Consider the following 18,263-nt stretch of genomic DNA (forward strand, 5'->3'; position numbering starts at 1 on the left):
AAGGAAGGAAGGAAGGAAGGAAGGAAGGAAGGAAGGAAGGAAGGAAGAAAGAAAGAAAGAAACTAAGAAAAATGAAAAGTAATTCAAGAGCTCAAAACCCAAAGTGGAATGAAAATGACTACTATTTTAACAAAAAAAAAAAAAAAAAAACTGGTTAAACCAAATGCAATCTCAAAGAAAAAAAAAATGGGCCTAGGGTCCCTTCAGAGACTGACAAGGACCATGCATGGACCTAAAAGCCCTGTTCATATGTAGCCCATAGACTCATTCTCCAAGTGAGTTCCCTAGTAAGGTGAGCAGGGGCTGTCTCTGCCATGAACTGAGTGGCAGGCTCTCTGATTACCTCCCCCTGAGGGGAAGCAGCTTTGCCAGGCCACAGAGGAAGACAATGCAACCAGTCCTGAAGACCTAATAGGCTAGGGTCAGATAGAAAGGGAGGACGACCTCCCCTATCAGTGTAAGAGGGGACTGGAATACGGGGAGAAGAGGGAGGGAAGATGGGTTTGGGAGGAGATGAGAGAGGGAGCTACAGCCAGGATACAAAGTGAATAAATTGTAATAAATAATAATAATTAATAAAAATGAAAAACCTAAAGGCAATCTACTTAGTTTATGTTTGAATTTTGCCAGCACCAGGGTGTACCCCATGTGACGATCATAACAATGGCTCATATTCCATAATCATCTCTGGAATATTTCATAAAAATCACTCTCTCCAACTGTATTCTTTACTTTTAAGTTGCTGTGATACAATACGATCATCAAGACAATTTATAGGACAAAGAGTTTATGTGAGTTTACATTTGCAGAGGGTTAAGTGCTTGTCAATGACTGTGAAGTGTGACAGCAAGAGGCAGGCACAGTGGCCAGAGAAGGAAGCTGCGAATTCACATTTTCAACTTCAAGTGTGAAGCACAGAGAGCCAATTGGAAGTGGCATGAAACTTTTCAGCTCAAAGTCTGCTCTTAGCGATATGCTTCCTCCAGAAAGGCTGCACCACCCCAAGCCAGCACCAACAGGAGGCCAAGTGTTCAAATATGCACGACTATTGGGTGTAATTTTCATTCAGACCTCCACACTGACTACCCACAGACTTAATTCAACACTTGTCTACTTTTTGTGAATCCTGGATGAATCATATTGTACTTGCTTTGGGAGGGAGAAAAAAACAGATATGAAGGAGTCCAGAATGTTGTTAAAACTGGAGCAGGAATTGTATTGCTCTATTTCAAAGAAGCAAACAAAACTGATTTATTGCAAAAGTCAAGGAAGAAAAGAATAATGGCAAGCATGGAGTGACTGATGGTTAGGGGCGTTGTGACCCAGCACTGTTTCATTTGTGGTGCTGATATTTGTGATGCTTATCTGGACAGTGTGATAACAGCTTAAGGAACACTTGGTGTACATGTACTGCTTACAGTTCCAAATGAAAGACAGTGTGATTTATTTGGGGAGCCTTTAGAAACAATCTATGAGTGGGGTTGGGATTTACACTTCTCTATTAGGCTGGCACCAATGACCAGCATCCAGTAGTCTCTTTGATGAAACATTGTTGAGTAACTCAACAAGCTTCCTATAGTGCTTTTTCTCCTTCCAGACACATTATATAGTACCTCATCATCCTAGTCTAACAGTGAATTCCAGTTCCATTTTTCTATGTAAGATTGACTTGCTTCATGCTCCGTTGGTCCTGATGTGGTTATGGCTTCCTCCAGCATCTGTTTCTATAGTGAACTTAGAAGGTTCAGATGATATTATCCTTTTCCACTGTACACAGGACTGATAACAGACGGACAAGCAGAAGAACATCCTGAATAAAACTGAAAATGAAGGGGCATTTCAACATAGAGGAGTCCGTGGTCTTGGTGATTCTCCAGCTCTCTGAGCATTTTATTAGAGATCTGCAAGAAAACAGCAAGGCAAGGTTTTACTGGGTTTAACTTCCCCATAAATGCTGGTAAAGAGCAAAACAAACAGTTAATTCTAAGTACCGAGAAATTACAGCCATATGGAACATGCATCTGGCATTGATTGTAATTTAAAAACTGGGTGATTATCCTGAGACCATAAATAGGATAATGAATAATAGGAGAGGTAGATGCATTTTTCACCTGTTTTGTTCTTTCTTTTAACTTGATGTTTTCACATGATAAATTTTCAAACAGAATATCACAGATCTCGTGTCCTATATAGGAAAAGAACAGACAGAAACAATTATACTAACACAAAAAGAATTGGACATGATTCAATCCTTGTTGGAGGCACAAAGGTTTAGGGAAAACCAGGAATATTGAACACACAGGGGTCTTTCCTCGGTGGAGGAGATAAAATATGTGTTTTCCTGCCCAGAAGGCTGGGAATGGATTTTTGTTAACAACCTGTTGACCTGTTGCTTCCTGTGGAGGCAGACATCACCCACTTTTTGTAAGAGAGGCAAACCTCACTCAGATCTCACATAATGATTATCCCAAACTCTTCTCTCCCTAGGCCACCACTTCCAGCTTCCACCCTTAGAGTAGATGTCACTTGGATTTTGTAACCTGCTGATCTCTACATTATTGGTCAGAGACCTCACTAGATTCTAGACATTTTCACTACAGAACCCACCTTCATGGTCACATGCGCTTTGTAAAGGAGTTTCTAGTAGTCTCACCTTAAGCTTTATTGTGCACCTGGAATCGGACTGGTTGTTGCCCAGAAACTTTTTCCCAAATTATATTGTCTTAAATATGCTGACAATGAACCACCTGGCATTCAACTTCCTGAAGCCTCATCTCTTCACAGGTTCAGCTCCCTGCCTAGATACCTGCTGGATGCCTCCTTATATCTTCAAATGGGACATGTTGGGGAAATTTGAGAAATTATTTTCACTATGTGAATAATTATTCAAAAAAGACTACAGATTAATTAGTTCCCAAAAGAGCAAAGTAAGTAAAAATTGTCATAATTAAGGATATCTAAATAGATTTGAAAATATTTTCAATGATACGTAAACATTATTGTGTTAGTTATTTTCTGTAGTAATGATAAAACAACACAACACACAGCAACTTATAAAAGACAGAGTTAGTTATGGCTTACACTTCCAGAAGAGTCCATCATGCTGGGGAGAGATAGCAGAAGGGTTACAGAGGTTCAACCTCAAGCCTAAAGCGACGAAAGCCAACTCCCACCCCAGAGATTTAGCTAATCGATCAAGGGCATTAATCTCCCCAAGCAGTACCACACCGACTGGGAACCAAGTATTAATGGACCTTGGCTTATGAGGAATATTTCTCATTAAAACCACTGACTTCGTTTATTGGTTTTCTTTGCTATGTCATTATTTTTCCAGTCTAGTTTATCTCATCCAACACCCCCCCCCAAAAAAAAGGGATATCGAATAGTTGTGTTCCATTCCTTCACAGAGTAATGGAATTAGGAATAAGGCATAGCAAAAAAACAAAACAAACAAACTGTGAAATCTGACTATGTGGAGCAGTGGGAATGGTTGTTCCCTTTTTTAACAATTCAAATTAGCAGATCAAATTTAAAATTTATAAAAATTGAAATTTATATTATAATTAGCTTAATTTGAAAGTAGCATTTAATTCTGATAAAGAACTAATCAATAAATTATTGATTAATACTTTACTCCAATTTATTTATAATAATTAATTAATACATTAACTTATGACAATGTTATGTTTGGCTTGATGATCACTGATTCATTGTTCATAAAACTGAGTTTGATAATGGGACTGGAAGAACCTGTTAAGTGCAGGGACTATTTAATCATTTATTGTAATAATCAATATAATCTATGACATAGAGGTTATACAATAATCTATTATAATAAACTGTATGATCTTTTGTAATCAGGGACTATTACATACAATGCTTAGAGTGCAAGTAGGCAGTCTGAGCATCCATCTGGCTGCTGTGTAAAACGACTCGGCACATTCATCACCCTAACCTCAGCTAAGGTTTGTCAGCCATCATAGGCTCCTCCTGTTTAATAATGCCATGCAAAATAAATGACTGCTGTATCACCTTGCTTCTTAAATAACTATTAGCTACTTTTGTCTACTGAGATGGCTAACTCTGCTGTATGCCTTTCAGATGATTGCGCTATAATTAAGAGCAAGAAATAATTTAAGAAAAATGCCTGTCTCCAGAAAATTGTCCTATATGCTTGTTCTTAGGATGAAAAAAAAAACTATTTGTGTTTAAGAATTACAATTAAATGATAAAAAAAATGAGTGATTTTAAGAGTTTTAGTAGGGGCTGGAGAGATGGCTCATGGTTAAGAGCACTGTCTGCTCTTCCAAATGTACCTGGGTTCAATTCCCAGCACCCACATGGCAGCTCACAACTGTCTGTAATGCCAGTTCCAAGGGATCTGACACCTTCAGACTAATTCACATAAAATAAAAATTAAAATAATTTTAAAAAAAGAGTTTAGCAGCTGGAATCCACAAAGAGGAAAAAAAAATCACAAAAATGTGATAAATGTGTTAAAAGCTATGAATTGAAATAGATAGCCATTGTTTTCTCATGTCATTGTCCTGGCTTCAAAACTTTCCCAGTGAGCATCTAACTTAGCTCTCTGAAGACCAGAGATCTGTATCTTTTCTGCTTTGTGTAGGGAGGGTATTTAAGTTAATGCATGGCTCATGGAGCCCTGGAAGGAAATCTTGGCACCAAAGGCTTCTTACTTTGAGTTTATCAATTTGAGTGTATATATAACTTTTCTTTATAGAACAGAAAAACGATGCGCTTAGTCCTGATGCGACTTGATGTGTTGGAGCGGGTTGGTGGTGCAAGGAATGGGGTACTCCCTTCTGCTGAGGATAAGGGGGGAGAAAATGAAGGAAGAGGGTGGGTGGGATCAGAAAGAGAGGAGGGACAGGATGTGAAGCGAATAGATAAATTAATCTATGAAAAAAACAAAAGAGACAAACAAAAACAAAATATAAAAATAAATATAAAAATATTAAGATTGGCTAAAACTGATGACAATCATCACTTTGTCTAAAGAAGTCGGGACTAGATACACACACTGTTCTAAGACCACGGTTATATGTGTCCGTTAGCCATAGAAGGATTTTCATTTAGTGACACCTGAGTCCTCGCTGTCCTTTCTTCAGTTAGTAAAAGTCAAGACATCACAACAAAACATCTTGGGCCTCTAAATATTTGCATTTGTTAAGAGTGATACATCCTTAGACAATGACTGTTAGCAAATATCAAAGAAGCTTTACTTCACTAAACATTATCTGATTGAACTGCCCTGTGTAAAGTTTATTAAAATGTCTCAAAATGTCTGCATGTCCCTAGACTGGAGCCCAGTTTGTTTTTGTGTATTGCATTTGTGTGTTATATTTCTTTGATTAACTTTAACCTAAAACTGTCACTGCCTTTCCTCATGTGACTAACATTTTCAAAGAGCAGATGTCAGTTTTGGTGTAAACGGTGGCTAACTTGGGTTCTGCTGTTTCTCTGGTGACAGGTATTTGTAGCTTAAGCTACTGTGTCTGGAATATGACAGAAACTATGATATCAAGTTTTAGTTAATTTTATCAAAAGGCCAATGAGGCTGCTTTCTACGAGTATTGGTAAAATTAACTCTGACTACTTAAATTTGTAACAGATTTTAATCAGTAGGTGTGTCTATTTCACAAAGTGTGTTTGAGTCAGTCAAACATTGGCTTACCAGTTTTATCATCCATAACAATCCTATTTCAGCCAGGTTCTATGTCTATCACTGGACAATTTGTAAGAAAACTTTTATTTTTGTCTTTATTAACATGGCTCATCATTTTCTTCAATGAACTGTTGAAACTTTTTTTGTTGTTTTGTCCTGTCCTGTTCTCTTCTGTTCTGTTCATTATCAGAGATGGTAGTTTTGAGAATCAAGGTCCATAGTTCTGGGGAAGTCCATAACTCTACTAACCTTGCTTTTTTTGGCTTCTGTGGTTCTGCTTCTGGCTAATTGTTCTTGTTACTGAATTATGTCAAATCAACATGTGATTTTTGCGCTTCAAAGCTCACCCTGAGAAAGTCCCAGAGCCACACAGGGATCTCAAAACTACAGTATAGTTACCAGTCAGCTAATAAAGACTTTTATTGGCTTAAACCCATGTCCAAGTAATCTTTTTGGGTGGATACCACACAACAGCAACATTTTCTTGCATGTTTTGTTAGCATTATAATGAGCCACAGGTTTTAGCCAGAACCATACCATTTTGTAAAACTCCTCTCATAGTGGGACTGTAATAATTCCAGGAACTACAATAATTTGGTCTAGAAGTAAAGTAAGTCGTCACTACACATTCTTGACCGTCCTGCCCAAGAGACACACCATAATGACCAGCCTTGAAAGATGTGTATCAGTCACACAGCATTTTTTTATTCAACTACTCACTGATTACCACTAGCAATGATCAAATTCAGGTCAAAATAAAGAAAAAAAGAAAAACAATTCAACTTCTTTCCATGCCTTGCTCCTGTTCTGTCCTCTAACTACTGGGGCTTGGCTCTGATTTTTAAGGAGACTTCTTCTACAGGTTGTTCAACCAAATGAAGGCCTGAACTCTCTTAAGTCTCTTGATCTTGTGTTTATTTTTCCTTCTCATTGGCCTTTGAACAGACCAATTTTAGACAATAAAGAGTACCGAGTTGTATTAGTGGCCAAATTTAGTATATTTCAGCGTAGGTTTTTATTTCCCAGAGAGTCTCTCACATGGAACAAAAAGCAAAAGCAGAAAGATGAGAGCAGAAAAGATGTGAGGAAGGGCAGAATCCATTTCCATATGCAGTTCTCAAAGGCCCAAAATCTAGAGTCCTGGAGATGTTCCCTTCTCTTTTGTAGATTAGTCTGGAGTTGTTAGATTTCGTCTTTTACTGTACCCAACTAGTTGACATAAAAACAGCATTCCTCCTGGAGGAAGATGCAAAGGACACCTTCTTTAGCTGGGAGGAGATCCAATCCTCATCGGTTTAAAGTACTACTGCTGCCAGTGAGCTGAGTCAATCTGTCCTTGGAGAGTTAGTATTGTCTGAGCCACTTGCTGGAGACCCTGGATGAATTGGGGAAAAAGCTGATAAAACAAAGTTAGTGAAGTGGCTAGTCCTGCTGTGCCAGTCCTGATAGCTGCCGTGATTCCTGGAATAGCCAAGAAGGGCAAGGTTTGAATTGCCCTCCTATCCTGCTGGGCAACTATTGAGTTCACGACCAGGATTGGTAAGGCTCCTTTTCATTTATCATCCCCAGCTCAGAGGAAGGGGAGCATCAGTGAGCAAACTCCTGACCAACCAGTAGGCAGACAATGGTAGATGAGATTACCACAAAGAATCGAGGTATTATTAGCAGAAAGGCTTTTGGGGTTGAGATGAGGTATCAAAGATTATAGTTTTATTACAGTCTAAGGAACTTAGTATTGTTATAGTGTGTGTCCCAGAGGCTTTGAAACAGCTTGCCATGCCAAAGAAGGAGATATGAAAAAGTAGGGGGTGTGGCAACATCAAAGTCAGGGCAGTTAGTGAATGGTGAAGTAAGGTTACTTGACAGAGTCATGGAGAAGCTGTCAGTGGTAGTTCTGAGTAGGTCCCTAGTGGGACACATGGCCAGCAAGCTTTAAAATGGCCTGGTTGGGTTATATTAAGGAGCTTGTAGGCTGAGGTCAGAGTCTGAAGTAGGGGAGGAAATGACAGGTTTGTATTATTTGGGGGGGGGGGGGAATGTCAGAGAGGTAATGACCTTAGAGGAGTGTTTAATTACCTTCTCTACTCCTCCCATCACCAGGGATTGGGTAATTGACTTATTTTCTCTGGATACAGGTAGTACCAATAGGTAAATTGGGTATGCAGCAGCAGTAGAGTTTTCCAGCAAAGCCTATTTCCCATCCGGGATTCCAAGGTTCTTGGATGTATAAGAAGAGAGTCCTTTTATACAGATGAAGGAGCATCTTCTGTGCTGGTACATGCATTTGGCAAGACCAAAATGGGCAGCCTCCACATGTGTCTGGCCATTTTTTGCAATAATATTTTGTTTGATCAAAGAGGGAGCAAACACAAATTCTGTCAAATAAGAGAGGAGGACGTAGGGCTGACAGCCTCCCACAGAGCAATTTGGAGACACTGTTTATTGTCTTGAACTTCGAATCTCCATATGTAGGGACTACCTTGAATAGAAATAGGCAAGCAGGAGAGGAAGAAAAATACATATCCAATCCAGTAGGGTCGAACACAACAGCTATAGCAAGGCCTCATTTCTCTGGACCAGGAGGCAAGATGGTTGAGCTTGGCATCTTCTGGAGCTGGAGGGAGCAGGGTCCTGTTGGAATTAATATGTAGAATGTGGCATTATCTTGAAGACGGGGAGTAAAAGGCTTGAGGTGAGATAGAGAAACCCAGTAAGGGAAGGCCACATGCTTAGCAGCTGTGAGGGTCACAGAATCACCTTGAAAGGGACTTTCCATTTAGGAGAAAGAGATGGGGGGCTTTGGTCTGGAGGGGAGAGAATGACCTGGTCCCTGATGTTAATAGGAGATGAATAGGGGTTAGTGTGTGGCCATGGTAAACAGTGGTCAGTAAAGTTACATAGAAGAGAATGGAGATGACAGAGTAAGGGGAGTAAGTAAGCAGTCAGGGAGAAGAGAGTATTTAGTTGAAAGACCAGGAGTTAGGAACAATCCTCCATGCATGAGCTCAAAGGACAAGATAGACAGAGGTTTTTTGGGGAGAGCTTGTAGCCTGAAAAGGGCCAGAGGAAGAAATTTTACCCAATCAAGGTGAAGCTCTTGTGATAGTTTACAAGAGTGTTTTTTAAGGATCAGTTAGTTCGTTCTATCTGTCCTAAGCACTGGGGATGGTATGGGATATGAAAATACCAAGAAATATTAAGGGCTTTAGATAAGGTATGGAATATCTGAGAAGTGAACTCAGGACCATTATCTGACTGGAAGGAGGTGGGGGATTCCAAAACATGGGATAATTTCATGGAGAAGGAGATCAGAAACTGAACAATTTTGTTAGTAGTGGGGAAAGCCTCCACCCATCCTGAGAAGTTTTCCACCAAGACCAGGAGGTACCAGACACGCTTGACTGCTGGCATGTGGGTAAAATCAAGTTGCCAGTCATTCTAGCCTGTTCTCAAACTTGCCTCCTCAGGTAATACGTTGTTGGTAAGAATCAAATATATATCATGGAAGGTAAGACTATAAGATAGAGTGAGATACTGAAATTCTTTAATGAAAGTGGAAGGATTAGAGGTATAGGATCCTAGTCTCTTTCTACTTGAGAAAGTTCAGTTAATGAGAAGGGAACACAAACCCTAACTAAGCCATCCACACTGGCCACCTCCTTCAAGGGAAGAATTGAGTCTGGTTTACGCTGAGTAGAAGAAAAACGAGGCTTCACTACAGAGCGGGTAGCAGGGAGGCTAATAGTTGTTGGTAGGGTGAAAATGGGTGCCAATGTAGAATGACTAGGACAGCTAGGGAGGGGGTGAGGATGCTGGAGAAGCCAAAGAGGAAAAGGAGGAAGCTAAGGAGGAGGGAAGATCCAGAGGTTGAGAAGAAGTTGGAGGTTGAGAACAGCAAGAAAGAGGTTCATCCACAGGGTCAAAGGTAGAGAATTCTTGAGGTTGAGACTTTATAGCTAGAAGAAGCTGGGTAGGAGAACAAGAAGAACAGAAAGAAGTTTTAGAGCAGAGGAGAGAGAATGCCTGAACATAAGATACCTCCTTCCATTTACTAGATCGCTGACCGTAATTAAAAAGATCCCGTAAAATATTGGGATTTAATGTGCCGTTAATCTGCCAATTTAAACCATTATCTAAGAAATATGTAGGCCAAGTTTTATTACAGAGGTGTATTAGCTTAGAGGCCTTTAACTCAGGCTCCATGCATAGGGTTTTAAAATTCTCCAGAAGATATCCCAGTGACGATGCTGGAGGAATGGGCGAATGGGCAGTTCTCATTGGGAGGATAGGAGTCAGTGACAGGCCAGAGGTGTTGCAAAAACATGGTTTGGCTCAGTAGAGTAGTATGGCCCTACCTGATCTAAGAGCTCATCAGCATTAGACAGAGACCAAGGGCACAGTTACCTGTAGTAGACAGGTTACCTAGCATAGGATTTTCATAGAAAATGGGAGGGGGGGGTTCGTTCCAGTAGAAGGAAAAAAAAATCTCACCCAAGGGAAAAAGAAGCCCTAAATGGAGGTCAGGGAAAAGGGTCAACTGTGGCCAGTGAGGGCTGTGGTTGGGGGTTCCTCTGTCTCAAAAGGTACCAGGAAGTTGCCAGATGCTCAACGGTTAATCTCCCCTTACCAAGAGAGATATTTCTACCAAGAAAGATGTTTATGCTGACCAATGAGGGGAACTCACCAATCCAGCCGGTGTTGCATGTAGGAGGTAGTGATCTGTTTGCCGTGAAGTGGGTCATGGGCAGATTTGAAATGAAATAGGTATCCAGCAGCTCTGGTGGCAGGGCTGGTGCCAAAAGCAGCCACCACCCAGCATGGCTGCTGAAAGCACCTATTCGGCCAATACACCAATGTTAGGATTACGACCGCAAAGTTACACAGCAGGTTCTAAATCATACCCTATGACTGGTTCCATGTGGGAAGGGGGAGATGGGTCACTAGAGACTGTCTCTGTGCAAGGTAGGATAGAAAAAGGGCAGATGGTGCATAGTTCTCTTATCAGATGACCCAGGTGGTTTCAGGTGGTCCGTAGGTGGCCTCACAGATGCCTGATATCCCCTTTGTCAGGTCCCTTGGGGCTGGCCATAGAGATGCCTGCTTACAAATCCTAACAGCACCAAATGTAGAAATAAAGTAATGTTTTGTGTTTTTGTTTTTGTTTTGTTTTCTATACCCAATCTAACTCACACATAATGAAACAAAGACCCATTAGACTTATTAATATGCTTTGAAGAACTACAGCTGGGCAGATATTGACCTATTCTAACCCACCTATACTAGCCTAGCTTCTTTGCAGCCACATGCCCCACGTTACTTACCTTCTTACTCTGGCCTGGCTGCTTCTGTTCCATTTGTCTTTGCTTATGGTGAATCCTCCATGGGGGAGAACGGCAACATTCTCCTCTCTCCCCTCTCAACCTTCTTCTCTGGTCTGTATGCCCGACTGCGATCAGAAGTCCTACCTCCTGTTCTGTCTTCCCAGCTATAGGCTGATCAGCTTCTTTATTAACCAATCAAAGATGATGGAGAACAATTTTACACAACATTGAGCGAGATAGGATATTCTTCATAGAAATTACAATGCCACATCCAACTGCAACCAGATCTTAGGGCACAGCATCTGAGAACACAGTGCACAAGACAATCCCCCAACACTATATAACATGTAAAAGTATCTTAAAACATTTTGTATCCGTTTACAACAATTTTGGCAAACTGCGTTTTCTAAGACTTTCTCTGTTCTTTCTACATTATTAAGCTCATTAGTATAAAGCTGGTCATGATTACCCTCTTGGATACCTGGATACTTTAAGCATATCTTATTACTATTTTAAAAATGTGTGTGTGTGTGTGTGTGTGTGTGTGGTATATGTGTTTAACTGCATGTGTTCACATGTGCATATGTACAAAACAGGACATCTTCTGCTGTGGTTCTGTCTTACTTTTTGAGAGTCTGTTTCTTAACCTGGAGTTCTCCATTTTCATTAAACTGGCTGACCAGCAAGCTCCAGGAATTTTTTGACGGGTCTGGTCTCTCATTCTCCCAGGATTTCTGATGCATGCTATTGCACACAGTTTTCATTTTGCTAGGGATTTGTCCTATGGCTATCATTTCTTGACAAAACGCCATGACCAAAGCACCTTGGAGAAGAAAGGATTCATTTGGCATATATTTCTTTTTTTAAACTATTTATTTTTTTAAATTTTTATTTTATTTTTATTAATTATAGTTTATTCATTTTGTATCCAAGCTGTAGCCCCCTCCCCCAATCCCTGCCAACCCCACACTCCCTCCCTCTTTTCCTCCCATCTCCCTCCCCGAGTCCATTGATAGGGGAAGTCCTCCTCACCTTCCATCTGACCCTAGTCTAGCAGGTCTCATCAGGACTGGCTACATTGTCTTCCTCTGTGGCCTGGTAAGGCTGCTCTCCCCTCAGGTAGAGGTAATCAAAGAGCCAGCCCATGAGTTCATGTCAGAGACAGTCCCTGTTCCTATCATTGGGGAACCCACTTGGACACTGAGTTGCCATGGACAACATCTGAGCAGGGGTTTTAGGTTATCTCTATGCATGGTCCTTGTTTGGAATATCAGTCTCAGAAAAGACCGCTGTGCCCAGAGTTTTTGGTTCTGTTGCTCTCCTTGTGGAGCTCCTGTTCTCTCCAGGTCTTTCTATCTCCTCCTTCTTTCATAAGTTTTCTTGCACTCTGCCCAAAGTTTGGCTATGAGTCTCAGTATCTGCTTTGATACACTGCTGCGTTAAGTCTTTCAGAGGCTCTCTGTGAGAGGCTCTTGTCCTATTCCCTGTTTTCTCCCTCTTCTGATGTCCATCTCATTTGCCTTTCTGAGTGAAGATTGAGCATCTTGCCCAGGATCCTCCTTCTTGATTAGCTTCCTTAGGTGTACAGATTTTAATATGATTATCCTATTATATGTCTAATATCCACTTATAAGTGAGTATATACCATGTGTGTCTTTCTGCTCCTGGGACACCTCACTCAGGATGATCTTTACTATATCCCACCATTTTTGGCTTATGTTTCTACACCACTACTTATCACTAAAAGAAGTCAGGATAGGAACTCTAACAGGGCAGGAACCTGGAAGCAGGAGTGACTGCAGAGGCCATGGTGGGGTGCTACTTACTGGCTTGCCCTTCAAAGCTTGCTTAGCCTGATTTAATATAAAACCTGCTAGTACAGGGGACTATCTGGACTAGGCCAGGATGCACTGGGCCCTCCCACATTAATAACAAATTTTAAAAATGCCTGAAGGCTGCCTGCAGTCTAATCTTATGAAGACATTTTTTTTCTCATTTGTTGTTCTCTCTTCTCAGATGTCTATAGCTTGTGTCAAGTTGACAAAAAGTTAGACAGCACAGGATCTAAGCACAAGTTCTCATACTCACAGAGAAAAAATTCACCCCCTGGTAATTCTCCTCACCCATCATGCCTAATACTGCTAGTTTGTGTTTTCTCTCCCTTTTATTTATTGGTTTACTAGGAATACATACATTTTATTATAGCTGAATTTTCATTATAGTTGCTCATGTCTTTAGTTAAGGCAGTAACTAGAATTTGAGGTTAAATTATTAGGTGACTATATTTAAATATTTAAATAATAATTTATTTTAAAGATGTAAGATAAAATTAGAGATGTTCTGTGAGTTATCAAAATAAAAGGCTAATTCTAGTAAAATTTATAGTTCAAAGGACTTGAAAAGCAATATATAACTATAAAATACCTACTCTTGTAATTGGTCACCTTAAGAATTTCTAATTGTGGGGGCGGAGCCAAGATGGTGACTAGCACACACAGTCTCCGAGCTGTGGAAGAGATAAAGTTCTGAGTTGATGAGTGGAAGAACTTCTGAAGCCAGGGAAACAATGGAGAGACTTTCTAAACAACAGGGAACATCGCAAGAGGTGAAAACCTTGGTCTCCAGTCACCCAGGGACTTGTTTGGGGAAGGTGAGAAACGATCCTTTGATCTCTAGGCACTCCCCTCCCCCAGACCTCCCTCCTCCTCCTTGGCACAGCGGACTCGCCTTTCTCAGCGCAGACCTAACTGCCTGGGCCTGCAGCCACTGAGGCGGAGCCCCAAGCCCTTTATCGGCAAAGGCCAGCAGTACTGTGTCTCGGAGCCCCAGATTCGCGCGGCAGCTGCACCATCCTCCCAGGGCCCGAGTCTGCTAGACGCCATACTAGCTCCGCAGGAGCTCCATCACTGACGGTACGGCCCGCCCAATCCCACAGTGATAGAGAATACGCTATATACTCACCAAAACCAGACAGAAACGCCATACAAGCTAGACACACCAGGCGCTGGGCCTCCGAAGCTTGGAGAGCACAGTGAAGAGACCCCAGGACTTCCCAGAAAGCATCTGGACTAGCAACCCAGTCTCCAGTTACAGCGGGACTTTCTAACCTGGCAGCGGAGCAGCACTGAGCTGGCAGGGCACATCAGCCCTCCAGTTTAAGACTAACCAGGGCCAAAACAGAGAACAGAAAGCCTAGTTACCCCGATTCCTACTGATGTGACCACCCTGAAATCTCCAGCTGCAGCAAGACCTGGCAGTGACAGCAGCACGGAACTGGCGGAGCACATCAAAGAAGCAGGGCCAAACCAGAGAGCAGAGAGCCCAGATACCCCGATCTCTGCCAAATGACCTGCCTGTAAGTGAGTGCACCCTTGAGAATCTGCAGCTCCCCTGATCCTGGGTCCTTCTAAAACAGAAGCCAGGCATCGAACCCCCTCCCACCCATATACCCACTTTGGGAAACAGAGGGGCACTTGGAACATTGAAGTTCCTGCTCTGTGGGTCTAATTGAGGAGTTAAGGCAGTTAATACCAGAAATTGCGATGCGATCATCACTAGCGCCTGCGACATATACATTGCAGAGCCCCTCCCACACACTCAAGGGTTCAACATTAGCCATTACTCTGTCCCTCGAGACACACGCCCACGCCCACTTACACACACACACACACACACACACACACACACACACACGCACGCACGCTTGCATTTGCCTCTGTTTGTGCCTGCTTACTTTCCTCCCACAGGTACAGCTAGTCCTCAGCACACGCTAAGGACATGGGACCTCTCTCAACTTCCTGAAGAATTCTCCAGACTCGAGAAAGAGACAGTACCAGTCTGATCGGCAGAATCCAAAAACAAACAGGGAAGGTCTCAGATAAGCCAATGGCCAGGGGTAGGCGAAAGAACACTTCCAACATAAATCAGGACATCATGACTTCACCAGCAAACCCCAAAATCAATGGATACTCCAATTCATCAGAAGCACAGGAAAATGACCTTAAAGCCATGCTTGCTCAATTATTTGAGGCTCATAAGGAGGAAATGAACAAATCTTTCAAAGAGTTGGCCAGTCAATTGGAGGTAAAGAAAGAAGAAATAGACAAAACCCTTAAAGAAACACAGGCAAACATAGCCAAACAAATAGAGGCACAAGTAGAGAAAAAATTAGTGGCATATAAAAAGGAAATGAACAAAGAAATAGAGACCATCGTAGAAAGGCAGGAATCCAAATTCAAACACATGAAAGAAATGGTGCAAGGCATGAAAACAGAATTAAAATCAATAAAGAAACACAAAAAGAGAAAATTCTTGAGCTGGAGAACTTGGAGAAAAGATCAGGAACCACAAAAGTAAGCATCACCAACAGAATACAAGAGATGGAAGAGAGAATCTTTGGAGCTGAAGACACACTTGCAGAAATTGATACTTCTCTCAAAGAAAAAGTAAAATCAGAAAAGTTCCAATCACAAAATATCCAAGAAATCAAGGATGCTATGAAAAGACAAAATCTAAGAATAATAGGAATTGATGAAAAAGAAGACTCCAGGCTCCAAGGTCCAGAAAATATTTTCAAGAAAATCATAGAAGAAAATTTTCCCAACTTAAAGAAAGAGATGTCCATAAATATACAAGAGGCCTACAGAACACAAAATAGACTAGACCAGAAAAGAAACACATCACGTCACATCATAGTCAAAACACTAAATCTACAGAACAAAGAAAAGATATTAAAAGCAGCAAGGGAAAAAGGCCAAGTAACATATGAAGGTAGACCTATCAGAATCACACCAGACTTCTCATCAGAAACTATGAAAGCCAGAAGGGCCTGGGAAAGCATCATGGAGACTCTAAGAGATCACAAATGTCAACCAAGACTACTATACCCCGCAAAGCTTTCAATCAACATAGATGGAGAAAACAAAATATTCCATGACAAAACTAAATTTACGCAATATTTATACAGCAAACCAACCCTACAGAAGATACTAGAAGGAAAACTCCAATCCAACGAAAACGAATTCACCCAAGAAAACAGGGCATACAGATAATATCCCAACAAAAATGAAAAGAAAACAAGCAATGAAACAGGGTAAGATCATCGACTCCATTACAAAAGGAACTAACATGCATTGGTCAATATTATCTATCAATATTAATGGACTCAACTCACCAATAAGAAGACACAGGCTAACAGAATGGTTACGGAAACAGGACCCAACATTCTGTTGCATCCAAGAAACACACCTATGCACGAAAGATAAACACTACCTCAGAGTAAAGGGCTGGAAAAATGTCTTTCAAGCAAATGGTTCCAGAAAACAAGCGGGAGTAGCCATCCTAATATCTAATAAAATAGACTTTCATCCGAAGTTAATCAAAAAAGATAAGGAGGGCCACTATATTCTCATCAAAGGAAAAATCCAACAAGAGGACATCACAATTTTGAATATCTATGCCCCAAATACAAGAGCACCTACATTCGTAAATGAAACATTATTAAAGCTTAAATCATACATTGATCCTAATACCTTAATAGTGGGAGACTTCAACACCCCACTCTCATCAAGGGACAGATCAACCAGACAGACACCAAATAGGGAAATAAAAGCATTCACAGAATCCCTAAATCAAATGGACCTAATAGATGTCTACAGATCTTTTCACCCAAACTCAAAAGAGTACACCTTCTTTTCAGCACCACATGGAACCTTCTCCAAAATAGACCATATAGTTGGTCACAAAGCAAGCCTCAACAGATACAAAAGGATTGAAATAATCCCTTGTATACTATCTGACCACCATGGACTAAAGCTGGACATCAACAACAACAGAAACAACAAAAAGCTGACACGCACATGGAAACTGAACAACTTACTACTCAATGACAGCTGGGTCAAGGAAGAAATAAAGAAAGAAATTAAAGACTTTCTAGAATTCAATGAAAATGAAGGCACAACATACCCAAATTTATAGGACACATTGAAAGCAGTGCAGAGGAAAATTTATAGCACTAAGTGCCTACAAGAAGAAATCCGTAACATCTCATACAAACAACTTAATGGCCCAACTGAAAAACCTAGAAAAAAAAGAAGCAGATACACCCAAGAGGAGCAGATGGCAGGAAATAATCAAACTAAGGGCAGAAATCAATCAATTAGAAACAAATAAAATTATCCAAAGAATCAATGAAACAAAAAGCTAGTTCTTTGAGAAAATCAACAAGATAGACAAACCCTTAGCCAAACTAACTAAAAAGCAGAGAGAAACTATCCAAATCAGCAAAATCAGAAAGGAAAATGGGGACATAACTACAGACACTCAGGAAATCCAAACGGTTATTAGGTCATACTACAAAAGCCTATATGGCACAAAATTTGAAAATTTAAATGAAATGGATAACTTTCTTGACAGATTTCACCTACCAAAATTAAGTCAAGATCAGGTAGAAAGACTGAATAGCCCTATATCTCCCAAGGAAATTGAAGCAGTCATTAACAGTCTCCCCTCCAATAAAAGCCCTGGACCAGAGGGCTTCAGCGCAGAATTCTACAAGACCTTCAAAGAAATACTAACACCAATTCTCCTCAAACTATTCCACAAAATAGAAATAGAAGGAACACTACCAAACTCATTCTATGAAGCCATAGTCACCTTGATACCTAAACCACACAAAGATCCAACAAAAAAGAGAACTTCAGACCTATCTCTCTTATGAACATTGATGCAAAAATACTCAATAAAATACTTGCAAACCGAATCCAAGAACACATCAAAGATATCATCCACCATGACCAAGTAGGCTTCATCCCAGGAATGCAAGGGTGGTTCAACATATGGAAATCCATCAATGTAATCCACCACATAAACAAAATGAAGGAGAAAAACCACATGATCATCTCCTTAGATGCTGCAAAAGCATTTGACAAAGTCCAACACCCATTTATGTTTAAGGTCTTGGAGAGATCAGGGATACAAGGAACATACCTAAAGATAGTAAAGGCAATATACAGCAAGCCTATAGCCAACATCAAACTCAATGGAGAGAATCTTAAATCAATCTCACTGAAATCAGGGACTAGACAAGGCTGCCCACTCTCTCCATATCTCTTCAACATTGTACTTGAAGTCCTAGCCAGAGCAATAAGACAACTAAAGGAGATCAAGGGGATTCAAATCAGAAAGGAAGAGGTCAAAGTGTCACTATTTGCAGATGATATGATAGTATACATGAGCGACCCCAAGATTCAACCAGA

General features: G+C 40.8%; 1 protein-coding gene across 1 annotated transcript in view; it reads right to left on the reverse strand.

Moving 5' to 3' along the window:
* The window catches only part of LOC129688069 (tubulin alpha chain-like), a 43,388-nt gene extending 31,569 nt beyond the window's left edge, over positions 1 to 11,819 (reverse strand). Inside the window, exons 1-2 of the mRNA XM_055622819.1 lie at positions 11,632 to 11,819; positions 10,371 to 10,520 (exon numbers count right to left, since the gene is read on the reverse strand). Coding sequence (XP_055478794.1) covers positions 10,371 to 10,520; positions 11,632 to 11,819 — 338 coding nt within the window. The remainder of the gene's footprint in view (positions 1 to 10,370; positions 10,521 to 11,631) is intronic.
* Between the last annotated feature and the right edge of the window lie 6,444 nt (positions 11,820 to 18,263).

This window comes from Psammomys obesus, unplaced genomic scaffold (genome assembly GCF_907164565.1).
Source record: "Psammomys obesus unplaced genomic scaffold, mPsaObe1.curated_primary_1811, whole genome shotgun sequence".
Taxonomy (NCBI): domain Eukaryota; kingdom Metazoa; phylum Chordata; class Mammalia; order Rodentia; family Muridae; genus Psammomys; species Psammomys obesus.